The 18,505-nt window shown below is 32.6% G+C and overlaps 1 protein-coding gene across 11 annotated transcripts in view; it reads right to left on the bottom strand.

Moving 5' to 3' along the window:
• Positions 1–1,603: 1,603 nt before the first annotated feature.
• Positions 1,604–18,505, bottom strand: part of LOC143236953 (DNA polymerase epsilon subunit 3-like) — a 47,573-nt gene continuing 30,671 nt past the window's right edge. For all 11 annotated transcript variants that reach the window (XM_076475678.1, XM_076475684.1, XM_076475681.1 and 8 more), the window contains 3 exons: positions 13,244–13,329; positions 11,618–11,736; positions 1,604–3,647 (listed from right to left, as the gene is read on the bottom strand). In XM_076475678.1, coding sequence (XP_076331793.1) covers positions 3,499–3,647; positions 11,618–11,736; positions 13,244–13,329 — 354 coding nt within the window. In that variant the 3' untranslated portion in view covers positions 1,604–3,498. The remainder of the gene's footprint in view (positions 3,648–11,617; positions 11,737–13,243; positions 13,330–18,505) is intronic.

The following is an 18,505-nucleotide window of genomic DNA, read 5'->3' as shown; positions in this document are numbered from 1 at the left end:
GGAGTACTTTTTATCAGATAAAGGTGCAATTGTCCGTCCCATTTCAACACCAAGTACTAAAAGAGTAAACATGTTCAGTGTCAGGATTCAAACCTGTAATGCAAAATTTAGGAGTCAAGCACCATATCACTTGGCCTAAATGTGAGAGAAATTCATAAAAACTATAACAACGACAGAAATATTTGTGGTTTAAAAACAGGAAGAATAGAAACGATATGTCATTCAGAGTTATTGGAAGATTTTAATAATTTGGCTGCTAATTTCTGGAAATTTAAGATTTTTTAAAATACATGTGCTTCATAATTAGATCTATAGCTCTTATTGCTTAATCATAGGTTAAATATTATTTTATCATATTTTATGTTCATTTTAACACTTTCTCTAAATAGTGTCTAATTTAAAATATATGTTAAAAATTATTCAGTGGAAAAAAAAGTTTTTCTCCAGTTGCATTGGTCATTTTACTTATCTGACAAGTAAAATCACTATTAATAAAATAACCAATCATATAGTTTTAAGAAAAACGAAAAACAAACCTCTTGATTCAAAACTTAAGTTCATGTATTTCCTGTCAAAATGTTGCTTATACAGTAATTATAGTAACTATCTTTTAAATTGGATGCTCCCAGTTTAAAAAATATATATACTAATGAATTTGAACTTCTTTTGTTTGTTTGAGGTAAAGCTAAATCATGAAGTATATGCAAGTTATAAAATGATACAAACATTAACCAATGTGAGAGATTCGTATAAATCTAAGAAGCAAACTATATCACTACAGTAATCTCACTTAAGTTATAAGATTAATGCAATTAAGAAATTACATTAATCTTTCAAGTACTATATTATTTTGCAAAATAATTTTGAAAACATTTTTGTTCAATGGAGATTAACAATATGTTGGCCGATAATAAACTGTAAATAATAGCCTAATATTCTGAAAAATCGAAATAATTATCAAAGAATAGAATTGTTTGCTTTATGCACACTGATTATGTATATTTATGTAATTTTTCTTGAGTTGGTAACCTGTGTAAAATCTAACTATTCTAACAGAAACAAGTAAAACTTGGGTGTAATACCTTTTATTTACTCTACGTCAGTTTTCCAGGGTTTGTGGAAACCAAAATATTTTGCAAACATCCACAGCATGCATATTTTATGTTCACTGTGGCTTCAGTATTCACCAAGTTTGTATTAAATTAACTTATTTCAGATGGTCAAAAGGAAATAGGTTGTAATATTCAATGTTCATTTATTGATAAACGAAAAAGAATTTGGATGTTAGTGTTTTTGTTTCTAAAACAAGTTAATTTTTTATTTAAATAATTTTAAATTACTTTTCATTATAGGGTCTACCAGGACCCCAAAAGAGTAGTTATGAATATTTATTACAGAAGACTAATGCAAGGTTAAGAACTTCAATATGGTTTTCCACTGCAGAGAAAATTCTTTGATCAGCTAAGAGCCAAGAAGCCACTAACATATCAAATGCTATGTGTTCATAACTAAAAAGAAGTTCCTCTTTCTACAGGTAGGAAATGTCCTTTGAGAAAGAAATATTCATACAATTAGAGTAGAAAAAATACACCCAACAAAGTTGAACAATCTTGATACCACTACCTCACATTTAATGAAAGATTTATCAATTAAAATAATAGATTCACATTATCACTACATTAAGATTTGGTAAATATTAATAACAGAAAATTTTAAGCTGTAAAAATATTTTTACAAAACATAATATTGTTATTTATACAAAATGTTTATTTATTCTACTTTTAGTACTTACAAAAAAAATAACTAACCTTGAAAATTTGGAGTAAAAGACACTAACTCTTGCTTTTCAAGATGACTTTAAAACAGTTATGCATGTCAAATTTATATAATGATTAATCAAAGTTAAAACAATCAATGTATTATTATACCTCTACTAAGGCTAAACAGAAAGTGTTATTTGAATCTTGCTTCTCAATACATGTGTACAAAAGACACACAAGATCGATAGGCTTGACTTTCTCCGAGTTAAACAGGTTACAATTAACACAATGCAAAGTTCATCATCCTGTTTGGCTGTCATTTTGACTGCCTAAAAATATTTTTCAAAAACTTATATGTTAAAAAAAATAAACAAATTGTCTTTATACATTCATCTTTAGTTTATTTATCTAAGGAATGCATCTGAAAATAACAAGACAATTCTGCACAGCCAGTGGGTTTGAGCTGTAGAACAGTTTACTTAAAACTATTTCACAACTAGTCTTCTGTTCTCTATGAAAGTTCTAAAATAAACTAAAGGAATCTATGATAAGATTAGAGTTAAATTATAATTTCAAACATGAAAAGCAATACAACGATGTTGAATGTCATTAGATAATGCAAGTTCATAAAATGGCTCATTTTATTACCTAATGCTGATATCAGGAGAACCAATAATTTGGTAAAGTCAAGGATCAGTAGAGTTTTCTATTCAAGTTGAAAGCATTTGGTCCATTAATAAATACAAACCAATTTCATAGTGCTTGCAAAAATATAACAAAGTTATGTCAATAATCATAAACTGTATAATCATTACAAACCTAACAAAATCCAAGTAAGAAAATTCTACACACTTTTCAACAAAGAAAAAAATATCATAACAGAATGACTTGCACTAGAAATAAATGTATTAGGTTTGCATTAATTTCATGTACTGCTACACTCATACTGATTTACTTATTGTACAAGTGTTATACAATAAAAAATAGAGACATATTTATGGATTAGGCTTTTGAAATAAAATTTACAATAAAAAGGGACTAATACTTGTCACAAAATTGGGAAAATTTCCAGTTAAATGATTATAAAAAAAAAAGTTTACTTAAAAGTATATATTTAATTACTGAATTTTAACAAACTTAAATACTTAAAATAATTTTATATTTCCTTTTTTGTTCTGAACCAACAAATAATTGTTAGCACATTTTTTTATTTTATTTTATTTTAGTGAATTTATGTTTGGTACAAGATAATGGTTGTAAATAATGGTTCATGTGTTACTGATAGCATTATCATTTCTCCAATAACTTTTATACATTACACATCTATATAATGCCTACGAAGTGAAAATTTCTTTTGCATTTCGAAAGTTTCTGATAGCGAATATTTCCTGAAGAGGGCCAAATTCAGAAAAATGGTCCAAAATAAAATAGAAATGAAAAACATTTTTTCATTGTCTTCATATACTGTTTTACACTGAATTGAAAGGGTCACAATGTTCTTATTAATAACACAGAAAAAAATCACGAAAGAACAAAAACAACCTAACTGAAATTTGTGCAAATACCCATCATCTGTATCAAAGAAATCTGCTACATGATATGATTACAGTCTGTATTCTGCTACATGATATGATTACAGTCTGTATTCTGCTACATGATATGATTACAGTCTGTATTCTGCTACATGATATGATTACAGTCTGTATTCCTGAACGTTGAATGAATACTTCATAAGTCATCAAAGCTCATCAGTGTTCTGATTTTCTTCCTCCTTCTTGTACACTTCCATTTCTTGCACATCATCTTCACTGTCAACAGTTCTATCAGATTCCATCTTCTTGTTTTTACTACTTGAACCACTCTTTTTAGCTTTTATTGTTCTTAAAGCTATATATACAAAGAATTACATAATTATACAAAATTATAAAACTTTTATCCACAACACTAACAAATACAATTATAAATGAACTTTTACCAGAAGATATGATAAAATTCTAATGATAATAATTACAATCAATAATAGTTTTGATTATGAGTAACAGGCACACTACAAAAACTTCCATAACAAGCTTTTAAACCAAGGACATCTTATGCAATTGGGTATATTTAGGAAAATCACCACTCCTATGCCCTTCAGAGAGAAAATGAAAAAGCAATTCATCTCTGGGCATATGCAAGTTTTAAGATTTTCAACAGGTCTTTATAAAATATTTCTAGTGATAACGTTCAGTAAGATTTAAATCCTAGGGACAGACAATTAGACTTTCATTGACCGTTAATTAGGAAAAACAGTCATAAAAATAAGCCAAATCTGAAAGATATTCCAATGAACATTTCCAAGAGATATTTCAGCAAATAGAAGATGGTACTTCCAATCAGGAGTATCTGCCTTCTTCAGATAACTCAAAGAAAGGTCACATTTGAGGATAGTAATAAGCCATTGTGGGATGGGCTGACCAGTGAATACAGCATTGTCATCCAAAGACAAACCCATTTATCCAACTGTGTCTGGATGCAAAGGCCAATAGGAACAATGTCAGACCCCATATTCTGAAAAAGCATGGCCCACTAAAAAAGGAAAACACGATCACAGTGAGGATGCTGTGGTGAGGATCAAAGTTCTAAAGACAGTAGCAAATGGTGGAGGAGGTTCATGACACTCATTGTACTAACTCTGGACTGGAGAAGTGTGGAAAGCCCCTGTACAGAGATGGATCTCTAGCATATAACATTGATCTGCTCCTCAATTGGTAGAAGTGAGGATGCAGAAGATGTTTAAATGCTCTTGTACACTTGATGTGTAGCTGCTTGACATGTGGAATGAAAATCAGCTTATAGTCAGACATAAGCCCCAAGAACTCTGCCTCAGTGACCATGGGAAGCACAACTCTTCCAAGACAGAGCTCGGGATTAGGGTGAACACCCTGTTTGCAGCAGAAGTGCATGCAAATGGTTTTAGAGCTAGTAAAGGTAAAACAAACTGTTTACTGTGGTCCACTTCAGTAAACAACTGAGGGCTGTCTGTAGCTGCAGCTCAATTAACCTCATGCTCAAATACTGACATGAGATGTGGAAGTCGTTGACATAGAGACTGTTAGAAACTGGAGAAGGAGAAATTCTTGATAACGAGAAACCCATTTGAAATAAAAATGGGTCTCACAATGGCTGGTATGGGTATTAACACTTTCACTGATAAGGAGAGAACAACATTTTGACCTTCCTAGGTCATCTTCAGGTTAACCCAAAGATGACCTAGAAAGGTTGAAACAGTGCTCTCTCCTTATCAATAAAAAAGTACTAATACCCATAACAGCCGTTCTGAGATGCACATAAAAGAGAGTTGTCTACTGATGGCATTAATCTTTATAATGAAAAGAATGACACTCAAGACAGTTTTGACAGATTCTATGTTCTTGTGGGAAAGAATGGGAATTTGTTGAACCCACAAGGACTTGAAATCGTCTGTCAATTAAAAATAAAAATTGGCAAATGGCCACACAACTCATAAGAATAGAGGTATAACAGGATGCCATATCTTCACGTATTATCATAAGCTTTCTCAAGGTAAAAAAATACAGAACTTAGATGTTGTCAATTTAGAAAGACTTCCTTAACTGATGTTTGAAATCGAATCAGGTGGTTCACTAAGAAGCGCTGTTATTGGAAACCACACTTGGTAGGTGAGAGGAGGATGCTTGATTTGAGGAACCAAACAAGACTAACATTAACTATTGTCTCTAAGATCTTACAGAAATAACTCCTCAAAACAACTGGTTGATAGCTTGAAGGAATTATGGGATCCTTCCCAGGTTTAAAGAAAAGGAGGACAACAGCATGGCACCAAGCATCAAGAAAAACATTCACTTGCTAGATTCAGTTAAAATCTATCAAAAGAATAGTAAGACAGGCAGGAGAGAGATAGTGCAGCATCTCACAGTGAATATCATCAGGTCTGACTAACATACTGCCAGACTGATGAAGAACAAGCTTGAGTCCTACTAGTCTAAAGGGGTGATTATACTCATAGAGACAATCAGCTAGAAAGGAAAGAGGTGATTGCTCTGCACTAGTCTCGATGGATAAAAAGATGGGGAATGAAGCAGAAGTGCTAGATGCACAAGAAAAGATTTTGTCAAGAGCATCAGTGATGCTCTGGAAAATAGCAACTTCCTGCCATCAGAGAGCAAGACTGAAAAGGTGACAAAAGTATACCACTCACTGATCTTGTCCCATGTAACTTTGGAACTGGTGGTGGAAGAGATGCTAATTGTGAATTTAATCAAAGATTCCTTTGGGTTTTGGCATCTTACCTGCCAAGCACATGTAAAAGCCCACTGGAAAGTTATGCAGTTTGAAAGTGTGGCAGGCCAGGTTCCACCACAGACAAAGATACCATGGAAAATGTGTCAAGGTTTTAGGAATAGACTGAGCAGCTGCTTGGACAATACAGTCAGTTATTGCTGATACAGTCATCTATCGATGGCTTACAGACAACGGCAGGATGAAGTTCCAAGAAAGCAGTGAACGAGGGCCAAGGGAAGCAGATCAGGTGGCATCAACCATCTCCAGTCTCTCCCAAAATAATAGGAAAATAATCATTGCTCTGTGGTTCACTGTCAATTCTCCAAGAAAAGTAAGGAAAAAGTGAAGGGGAGCAAAGAAAGAGATCAATAGCAGTAAAAGACTAACTAGTTGCATGAAAACAATTATAAACACCAATATTGAAGAAAGGTTGTGACCTGAGAGCACATTATATAAAGCGATCCCTTCCATCAATAAACACCTCCCCAGAGGGAGATAGCAACTGTTCAATAAAAGCATCAATGTCCAACTGATCATAGGTCTCTTCAGGAGACAGGTAGAGAGAACAAACAGTGATGGTACGACCCAAGGAACCACAGATGGCTACAGCTTCCAAGGGTGTATCAAGTGGCAAAGATAGAGCAGGCAAGACCGGGTCAACCAGCAATGCCACACCTACATGCATTCCTCCATTACACAACCCATCAGTGTGGTATAAAGAAAACTGAATAAAGATGATTATATTGGTAGGTTTCAAAAAGTTCCCTGTAAGGAAAGACACACAGGACAATAAGAATCAATCAGCACTTTGATGTTATACAGATTAGAAAGAAAACTTTGAGAGTTCCACTGAATTAAAGTGGCTATTTTTATTTATGCATAGGAGAATTGGGTGGAGAGCCCTTCTGTTTTCAACCACATAAAACTCTTTGTTCTCTTTAGTAGAAGAGGTCTATCGACCTCCATGGATCCTGCCCTGGGTTGGGTGGGCAGGACTCTCTTGGTAGATGAATATTCTAGTGACTGAGGGCATTAAATAATAATCATTTTGCACCTTAGGACCAAAGAAGAAGATGGACCTGAAAAAATGCCAGAAGCTGGAGCCAAAGGAAGTGGATCCAGAAAGTCACTGAAAGGAATGTCTGGGATAGAGATCGATGTTGATGGTGACTTGTAAACTCTCTTAACCACTTGAGGCAAAAGCTTGTTCACATGGTTTACAAACGACTCTGTTGGAGACACAAAGATCTGTTTGCATTCCCAAAGTATCAGTGGAATGGAGTGCAGCAACACATGTCCAAGATGGAGTGGTGGGCAGTAACTTTCAAGCCTTGAGATAAGAAATGTTGTGAATTGTTTTCAAATGCTGTAACCCTTTTTTCTACACCCACCTAGAGCAAGAACAAAAGTAAGAGGAGTGACAGCCACTATAATTAGCACAATGAGGATAAATTTTGCACTCATAGGCATTATGGCCCTTGCCACCACAACGAGCATACATCAAGGAGCCATGACACGATGTCTTCAAGTGACTGAATCACTGACATTGGAAACATTTGAGAGAATTTGGAATATATGGCCACACCTTGCAATTTAAATAACCTGCTTTAATGGTGGCAGGTTGGCATGGTGATGTAAACATCAAAATTAGGGCATTGGTCAGCAAAGATCTCTGTCTTGTGGACATTCTTCAAATCCTTCTCAACAATAGCATCTCATGATGTACTCAAAGTAGCACGAGGAGTAAGCTCAATGGATATATCCCCGATGGACTTCAAATGCAAGAGGAGTTCACTCCATTTTGGAGTGGATGTTTCAACTAATGTGTCCCCAGAACATAACTTTAAAGTGCCTTAGAAGAGCAGTAAGCCTCTCTAGTTCTTTCTGAATATAAAAGGGAGATTTGTCTGATAAAGAATGTAATATCAAAAAATAAGGTACAGGTGTTGAAACCATTGAAGATTGATGTTCAGAATCTTCAAGATGTGGTTGTTTTACTATGGTCTTTTTTTATTATTTCATTTTGAGTTGGAGATTCATAATAAAGAAAGAATATTTCAGTGCCCACTGACTTCATCCACAATGGAGCCCTAAAAGGGGATGCATAACAATGCCAAATAAGGACATTGCAGCAATTCCAGAGTTTGTGAGCACTATACCCAAACACCAGTATCAGACACAAAGTCCACAACACCCACTGAGAACATCCAACACTGGTACTCAGTTGACCCTAGCCCATGTAGACCAGCCGAGTGACCCTGGGGGGCCACCCTAAGGCTACCTGTCTACAGGAATTCAAGGCCAAAGTGGTATGTTAAGGTTGGACCCCTCAACCATCAGGATCCTCTCCTCCCCTTCATGGGTCACCACACACAGTAAATGTGGGTGGATGTTTAAATCCCAGAGGAGGTAAACTGAAAGTACAGAACTTTCTCTGGGAGGTCCCCTCACCATGTACAGGAATCCACACCGAGGGGTTTATCTGTAATAGACTAGGGAGAAAGAGCCAATAAACAACACTCATTGTCAATGCCTGTTCTACTCTAACAAAAAATAGTGGGATTGACCATCACATTTTATAATGTCTCCATGGCTGATACGATGATCATGTTTGGGAATGTAGTCACATAATCAGCACATATTGCTGCAATGATCCAAAAAATATATTAAGGTATGAAAGACTAGTGTGCCATTCAAAAGATTTACCATGGCCTATAGGGCAACTTGAAGATAAAGATATCTAATGGGGAGAGCTGAAATAGTACCATTTTGGAAAGATCAATACCTAATCCAGCAGATTACATGAGGGTGTGGTAACAGGTAGAAAGTGCCATAGAAAGAAATTTCCACATAGTGGTTATATCCTTCTTCACAAAATATAGCAAGGTGGACTCATGTTAGAACCACTGTCTACTACTAACAAAGGAATTTCATCATCAACCACATTAAATCTTGAATTCAGAAAACAGAAATATTCCTGATACAAACGAGTAGAGACAATGAAAAAACAAACAAGTCAAATCTTAAAGATGAAACTGATATAAATTTATGATCAAGCACAATTAAAGTTTCATAATCACATGAAGAATGAGTTAAAACATGTCTATGTACTAGAATACCAATCAAGAAAGTGAGGATTGTGCTGGAATGGTAAAGGAAGCTAGCTGCATTAGTACAGATTGTGCAGTATGACTGGTGTGCTGTTAACAAAATTTTTTTAGCAATGCTAAAAGGTTAAACTGGGATTGAGACAGCTTTGGGGTAGAAAGAGTACTACTAAATTGAAATTAACCATGTCATAACATACTTATAAAGAGAGTCAGGACAGTTTTGCACTACTTTAAGCATAATTACATAATTAAATTCAGTACTCTCTTAATTTGGTAAGGTCATACCTATATACAGACATTAAATATCTATCAACCACAATAAAAAAAAAATCAAATGAAACGGTGATAAAAGTTTTGATAACTTACAAACAAATATGAAATAAAAATCTAACTGCAAAACGTTTCAGTCAAGTGTCTTGATGAAAGAGCAGGTTGTAAAAGGTCGATCAATTATTAAATTAACTAACTACTTTGTCTATAAATCTGAATATTTGATGTAAAATATCTTGCAATTTTCAAAAGACCCTGGAAAAAAAAATCATAGTAGAAGACAGAGTTTACTTACATTTCTTTTTCCATGATTGTGCTGTAAACAATTATTTCTATTTTGTATCTACACTATTTGTTAAACTACAGATCCATAAAAAGGATAAGACTCCTTCAAAAGTGCAATCATTTACCATCAAGCTAAATAGCTGTGATAAAATCATTTGAGTTTTAGTACCATACTTTAAACATTATCTAGCCTTACATCTGGTATTGAGAACAGATTCTTAAACTCCTTTTCTTTTTAAAACTTTGAAATATTTATGTCACCTCATTAAAGTTTTAAGATATTTAAAGATATGATTAAAGTATATCTGATATTATATGAAAATTAACTTTTATTAATCTGTACTGTTGTAAAGGAAGCATCATTTCCCATCACACATACTGAACAGAACCTAGCATTCTCATATATTTTTATGACCCGAGATTAATATAGAATTTTTAGGGTAGGAATCAATTTCTTTTTGCTACAGTAATTATAAAATATTTTCATTAAACATCACTATCAGTATCAAAATTTAACATTCACTCAGTTGTGAACTTGGTAGTTTATATAACTATTATACAAAACATGTTTTAAATACAAGTTTTGACAATTGGGTATCTATTGCTGTGACAGTGAGTAAGCTATATAATCATCTAACCATTAATTAGTTAATTTATTTTCTAATTTCTATCTTCTGGCTATTCACTAGTTTTCATCTTACATATTTGTTGCTAATATGCTGCCATCTTCAGGGAAGTTCCAAGGAAGGACAATTTGTGTGGTATATGGTAGTGATCTGGATTCAATCCTAGGTTCTCTTGATAGAGAAACTATATATCCCGTCCACACAACTTATACCACTGGCATAAACCTTCTTGTGACTTCCCTGAAAATGGAACAGACTAGCAACCAAAATGTAGGATATAAGCTAATTAATAATTAGTATTTACTAATTTAGAAAAATGAAAATTACTTATTTATTAATAACTACGCTTATGTGTTCATATGATAATAAAAACAAGTTTTTAATTCATAGTAAAATGAGTACAGATAAAAAATTGTCAAACTAATTAATGTTTCTATGTGTATATTAGAGATTCATTTTCACAAAAAGTAAAACAGTTATCTTACAAACAAATCTACCCAGTTTTACTGAAAATTGCCATTTAAAATGAAAAATTAAAAAGTTTCCATTTTTCATATATATTCAAAAAAACAATAATCTGTTTGTGCATTTGCATGTTCTTTACTATGGAACATAATGAGATAAACCTCAATTCTAATTACATCAGTTATCCTTAGCTTTTTATTAAATGTGCTTAGATCTCTTGCCTAAACTTTCATTATGTTTATTATACAGTGCAAAAAGTCTTAATATATTCTGTAGCATTTCTACTAAACCAATGATTCTACAATAATAAAATGTTACAAAACACACCCAAGCAAAAGTAAATTATATTCAGCTTTAACTCTTTAATAATAAAGCACTGACCTCAAATTTTGATTGAACACAGAATATTTCCCAAGTAAATGAAACACATAGAAATCCTTATAAAAAACTAGCATATAACTGTAACTGAAAAATGAAGCCTTCAATGCTGATAACTTCCTAAGCCTAATCTAGAATAACTTAAAATTTGTTCAAAAGTTTCATTAGTTTCAGTAACCTATCTACAGAACTTGCACAACATGGTAACAAAAGGAAAAACTATTAGCTTATTGTGATAGGCTGCTAGTTGAATGTTAATTATTATTCACTTGTTGTCAGTCAAGATCAAAGTTTTGTCTGTCAAGAAATATATAACCAACGTTTCAGACGTACTGTCTTTAACTTTTAAATTTTCGATACTTAAATGTCCAAATGTATCCTATTATCTCTCTCTTTTTTTTTTAATTAAAACATTGTTTACCATTTAAGTTTTCTTGAAGGGGCTCCAAAAACATGTCAAATTCCATATCTTGTACTGCAGCCAAGACATCATTTCCTGAAAGTGTTTTCCTTTTGTCTTTAAGAGTAAAATTGTTGGCACTGTAACAAAGTCACAACACAAAAAAAAGCCACTTATAATGTTCAAACAGTCACTTTATCTTATTACTTACAGGCTTGGAACCATCAAACTAATTATACACATATAGAAAGTAAAATTAAGATAATAATTAACATATTTAACAGCTTTATAAACCAAATGAGAATTTAATAAGACAAGTAGCTTGTTTACAGGCTACTAGTAAAGGAACAGTTCTCTATAGCTACTGTTGGAAAGTGTTACTGTACCAAATTTAAACACATTGGATTTTGCAAAACAAAAACTTATGAGTTAACTAAAAGAAAATTTTCATAAATTAACATATTTTTGCTTTTATACTAGAAACTAATTATTATTGTTCATGTGTAGTTTTCAAAACTGATAACAACTGAGGCTACATTCCTATCTAGATTCTTTACTTATAGAGTTGAGTAAGTTATGAAAATATCAGTACCTCATTTTTTTTTTTATAAAAGACTTGGTTACATCAGTATATTTTACTTTTTAATAATGCAACCACTGAAAGATGATGGAAATCAATGTTGATCTCATATTAACTGTTCTTTCTTCATTTGAAAAATAAAATATTTATAACACATCAACTTATGCCAGAAAGTGATTCCAGTATAGTATCTAACACATAATTAGTTTGTGTTTTGAAAATACATGGGTGAACTGACTGAAATTTTAAAACATACCTGATGTGCACATATTTTGTTAAAGTATTCAAATGGTGTCATTGTTTTTCTCCACTTATATGAAAATTTCATCAGCATGAATAGAGCAGCAACAAAAGATTAACACATTTTTCAACTGAACACAGATACACAATATTTGCAAACACATGACACTAGCTAGAGAATACTCTATTTCCAAACATTATTTCAAAAGACACCATTTGGTGTGAAAAACTTTCAGTTAAAAGACCTATGATATTTAATTTTGAAATATGATCTTAAAACTTCATGAAGATCTAAAAGTTTTTAAATATTTCTAACTCACACTAAGTCCTTGTGAAAAAATTCTTTATGGTATATTTCATAAGTCAATGTTATCAGTAGCTGCAAAAAGTGAAAATATGTCTTACTAGCATATAAATGCCAGTTAACTTAAAAAACAGGCACAAAAGTTTGCAACTCAATTGAATAAAAACTGATGTATGGAAAATTAAAAACAATAACATTTATTTTGAAATATAACAGTAATATTGAAAACTTTCTTGAAAAACAAAAACAGTAAGAAAAGGACTTCAAGCTACTTGTAATAAAGTGATTATATTTCTTATGCATGAAAGAGATCATAAAACAATACAGTAACATTGGTTAACTTTATCATTATATAACTATTCTACAACCAAAAACACAATCATATTTTATGTTTTTTCTGGTTTCACAAATCTGAACAGGTTAGTTAGGGTGGTGTTGTTATAGAAATTTCAGTCTCTCTTTACCTTGATTTCAGATGAGATTTTTTCTGTTACAAAAATAAGTAAAAAAATATTTTACTCACCATGTTGTTGCATACAATACAAAAACGCTAGCTGCTTTCGAAAGGGCAGACTTTGCCTCCTTAGAAACATTTACACCCTCTGGCAGCTAAAACAGAGAAGTTTCTCAAGTTAGTCACTTCATAACTACATCCTAAAAATCATATGACACTATCAAATAACATACAGAAGACATTTTTAATGCAAAGTTAAGAAGTCAACCACTTGAAAACATATTTATCCTAAGCCAAGTAAAAAAAGAAACAATCAAAAAACAATGCCCTTTACAATGTAGATTCAATACAAATAGAGAATTAAGAAAAGATTTAATAATAACTGTTACATGCACTCACTAAATAACTACTGCATGAGTACAAGTTTTTATTAATGGAATAAAGCTTGAGTGATACTTATTGTAAATATTGTATTGTTATTAGTGCTCACTCATCACAGACATATGGCTATTAACTGCACAATACTAAGTATGTTGATATATTTAAATGTATATTATGAAATTGTATTTTCATGTCTTAGTAACCTTCCTCCAATTAGAAAGTACAACTACATGCCATGATCATATTCCACAGGTAATAGATAGGGTTTTAAGAAAGTGAAATGGCATTTTTTTAACCTTAACTGCATAACTAGAGGGAGTCTGTAAATACACTGCTTGTAGTAAAATACTTACCTGTCTGATTTATAAGACAGATATTAGAGTTTATTAGTAAAAATAACAAGGCTTTCATATGCTAAATGTCACATTGTTTTCAAGTAATGTTTTTCTCATTCATTTTTTTTAAATGTTGACTATCCAACATGCAAAAAAAAAAATTATTTTAAGATTAAAAATACTTATTTTAAGATTAAAAATACTTTTGTGCATCAAAAATTTTTCAAATTTCACATATCAAATCTTTATAACCTCCAGCTTTTTCTTTAGAAAAAAACAAAACTTGATATTTTTATGTTATTTTTAACAATTGTATCTCTGTACCAGTATCGCTAACTTTACCAACCTCATAACTACCATAAAAAATTAGAAAATATATATAAATTGTTTTTTATATTGTAGAATAACTACAAATTATAACATGAAAACATAAATGTTTAGTCTAAATATCTTAAATCTCATAATATTATACACATATTTTCATTATATTGACCTTTCAAGCATGCCTGAATAACATTATAGAAGTTGCAATGACATGCTGCATGCACACTAATGTTACTGAATCCAAGAATATAAAACTGACCTTTATAAAGTTACCTGACTTACCTATGTTCTAATGGACCAATATTTTGCAAAATAGTCATATTTCAATTATAATACATAATATATGTATATACAATACTACTCAGAAATGAGTTCTTAATCTTCAATTATTCTTCTTAATATGTAAACCACTAAATAAAGGTGTATAGAAACAATTGTCTCTTCCAGGTTCAAACATTTAGTTCATTTGCTGCTTGTCATAAGCTGCTAATCTTTATCAAATTTTCAGGTAGAGAAAGTAAAACAAAATAATTTTAAATTATAAATTACTATATCAATACAACTGAATTACACTAATTTATCAAATTTAGTAATTGAGCTGTATTTTGGTCTAAAAACTGATTTTTCAAACTCACTATTGTCTTATATTATTGTCTTGAATATAGCTTGAAAATATAGATACCCACACAAATATTTCATAGAGGCTGAGAAAACCAATAGGGGAACATTTGAGCTTTTCATTGGTTATAAACACACACATCATTAGGAAAAATAGGTGTATGTAAGCAAGCATTTTCAGAAATGGAAGAAGTAGGTGTGGCCAGATAAGTTTTTATTTTATATTCTAGATTGTAATTATTGGTAACTTGTGGATCTTATTCACAAGAAACTATAGCTCTACTAAAGTCAACAATAAGTTTTATAAGAACAATGAATATGACTGCTGTTTCTAATTCATACTATCCATTTTCTTATCCTTTCATGAATAGACCAGTTTCAAGTCACTATATATAAAGACAGATAAAATAGAAAGTTGTTAAAAAAACAACCAATTATGAGAATATTGATGTACAAAGGCCTAAATAAAAATTACAAATATTTGAATGTTTTTATATATATATATTTTTTATTTCCAAAGAGTAGTGGATTAATGTTTAAATGTGTTAATTGGCAACTTGCATATTTATTCAAGTAATTTTTGATGCCATATTTCTCAAGAGGTTTTATTACATTGTAAAAAGTATACCCAAACTATATTATGTTAAATAGTGTCTCAAGGAAACAAACAGTAAATGAGTTGTAAAACTTTTAAACAGGACAGAGATTCTGGCCAGTCACATTCAATATATGCATTCCAACTAAATTGACCTGTCCACCAAGTGGAGTAAAGTACATGTAGTAAGACTAGACTTGTATTGGAACTATCACACACACTATTATACCACAATACATACATACCACTGACATGTATTATCATTCATACTCATAGTTTGTAACTACCTTATTTTGTATTTTCCTGGAGAGAGGCAAAGCAAGTCTTATCTTATTTACTGTTGTTATGTCTTATACTGATGAAAACTTTCATAAAATTTTGTTTGCAGTTATCATAAATATGCTCTGTTTAATTCAAAGATATTAACATTTTCCCAAACCGAAAAAGGTATTTCCAGTAATACTTACCTTTGTTAACACTATGGCTACTATTCAATCTCCAGGATTTCCACTTTTTGTCCAACATAGCACTGAGAATACTTGCCCCAGTCTTTTATAAACCACTTGAATGCCTTAGACAAAGTCTAATTTGCAAATTTCTCCACCAACGTGAATGCTCCTTCTATATAAGTACTGTAATATAAGGACCTCATCCGGGTAATATAATCACTTTTTTCAAGACATAACTTTTAGTAGGGATGTAGGGCAGGAGAGTGTCAATGGAGGTAACTATTATTGTATTGGGAAAATGTTAACTTCCAAAACATACCATTCACTGACAATGTAGCTAAAATTTTACATTGAAAAGGTGGAGGAGTTGGTGCAGGCACAATCCATACAGAAAGTATTTGCATAGAATAGGAGTGTAACAAGAGAAAAAAAATGCTACAAGAGTGAAGGAACTGCACGACTTCCAGAACAGGTGTGCTTTTCGCCTGTAACTAAGTTCCTATATCAAATGTAGAATAGAATACGAATAATCATCAGTAGAGGTTTCACAACTTTGGGTTTTAATTAAGGGATTGTGATACATATGTCCCATAATAGTGTCTAGATCTATTGGATCACAATGTTATATATACATACACTTTTACTGGATTCCAATTTGTAGCCATACAGTGATGCATTTCTATCAGATGAACCCAGCTGGGTTGAGGCAAGTGACCTGCTGTTAAATTCATAACTCCTGTAACACGACATACTGAAAGACTGAAACAACTGGAATGAGCACAGTAAAGAAAATTCCAGATATGAAAACAAAGGTCTTGGAAATGTGTGTCTCCTTGATGAGAAAACAGAGATACAACCATGTAATCACCGGAACGTATCGTGACAATTTTTCTCCTCAAAAGAGACAGATCCTGAACCATTGCTGAATGTACTGTGAGAAGTTCAAGAACTTTGATATGGAGATTTGACTCACCTTCTATCTAAGTACCCTGGAACTCCTGACATTGAAGATAAGTGTCCTACCCAAGAAGTGATGCATCTACGAACAGGTGAATTTCAGGACGAGATGGTGGAATAGGTACACCAATAGTAGCTTTGCTCTTATCCAACCACTATTTGCAACTGATGTTGTTTCTTCTGCATAATGATACAGGATTATCCAAAAAAATCAGAGTGCATGATCTATTTGTTGTGTAGCAGCCACTGAAGGGACTTATTATGCACTTGTTCCAAAAGAAAGAAAGGCTTGATGGATGCCCACATCCCTAAAAGAGAGAGAACCATCTGTGCAGTAGAATTGTTCTTTCAATGTCTTGAAGCCTTAGAGGGGGTGGTTAAATGTAATTTAATGATGTGTGCACAGGCCCAAGGAATGCAAATGATGAGCAAATGTTCAAATATCTATCCAGAAGACATAAGATACTGATGAAAGACCAAAAATAGCCTAGGACTGCAGCACCTGAGAAATTTCTCAGAAGTTTTTGCTATGGGAATATGGAGATAAGAATCAGTAACACTGGAGTTGGTAATACAGAGGCCTGGTGTAGAGTACCATTATAGGGTGAGAAAAGATTCCATTGTGAAGTGAGGAGGATAAAAAAAATTGGTTAAATCATGGTAGATCGATGACTGTATACTAATCTCCTGTCTTCTTGTGTACCATGAATAAATGGGAATAAAATCCCAGAAAAATGGGATCAACCCTCTTTAATGCCTTTTTAACTAACACCTCTCTTGTGATCTGGGAATGAAGCTCCAGTTGCCATGGATCTATCTGATGTAAAATGAATGATAATCCATGAAGCCAGAATATGGAGTACTCATGCATTCATGGTGAAAAAACTCAATGTCCAAGACATGATGTAATCATGCACCCCCAACCCTGGGATAGTCACTTATGCTGTTGTTGTCAATCCACTACAGCTGAAAATTTTCAAGAATGCAGATGGACCTTATTAGGAAAAGCATTAGATCTGGAATCAGCAGAGGGGTGAGGAAACACTAGGGGGCCAATACTCCCAAATTAGAGTCACAAAGACGAGAAGCCAGCGATGATTCAGAAAAACGTATATGAACAGCATCAGTTTGGGATTCTAAGGTCTCTAGAACTACAGCATATAACATGAGACAGAGAAATGGAACTTCCCATAACTCCCTAATGGCATAAGACAGTAAACAAACTCTTTCTAACAAAATGTCTCCACCCAATAGATCACAACATCAAACCAAAGAAAGAATGAAATAAAATTTTCGTACTGAGGTTAACGTCAGCAAAATTCCCAAATCATCCTCAAATGGCGAAGGACATTAAAAAAGCTTCAGACAAAACTCACTAGAGTAAGACAAATCCAAGAAAACTGATCTGTTTAAAGTAATCATAAGTTCCAATCTAGAACTCCACAAGTCCAAAATAGGGTCTATCAATTGAACATCCAAACAGGCCTCCTCTTGGCAGCAATAAGCCAAAGCATGCTGATCCAAGAAACATGGAAAACAAGACATAGCTATCCTGCTTATTACTGAGTGGCAAATCTCCCAGCATGAATAGCAATATCAAGAGGAGGAGGAAAAACAAGTAGTCACTTGCCATCCTTTCTGCTAACAAGGAAGGAGTCAAATGTAATAGGAG

This window comes from Tachypleus tridentatus, chromosome 13, assembly GCF_004210375.1.
Source record: "Tachypleus tridentatus isolate NWPU-2018 chromosome 13, ASM421037v1, whole genome shotgun sequence".
Taxonomy (NCBI): Eukaryota; Metazoa; Arthropoda; class Merostomata; order Xiphosura; family Limulidae; genus Tachypleus; species Tachypleus tridentatus.
Note: the sequence above shows the minus strand (reverse complement) of the source record. Positions and strands in the feature narration are given on the sequence as shown.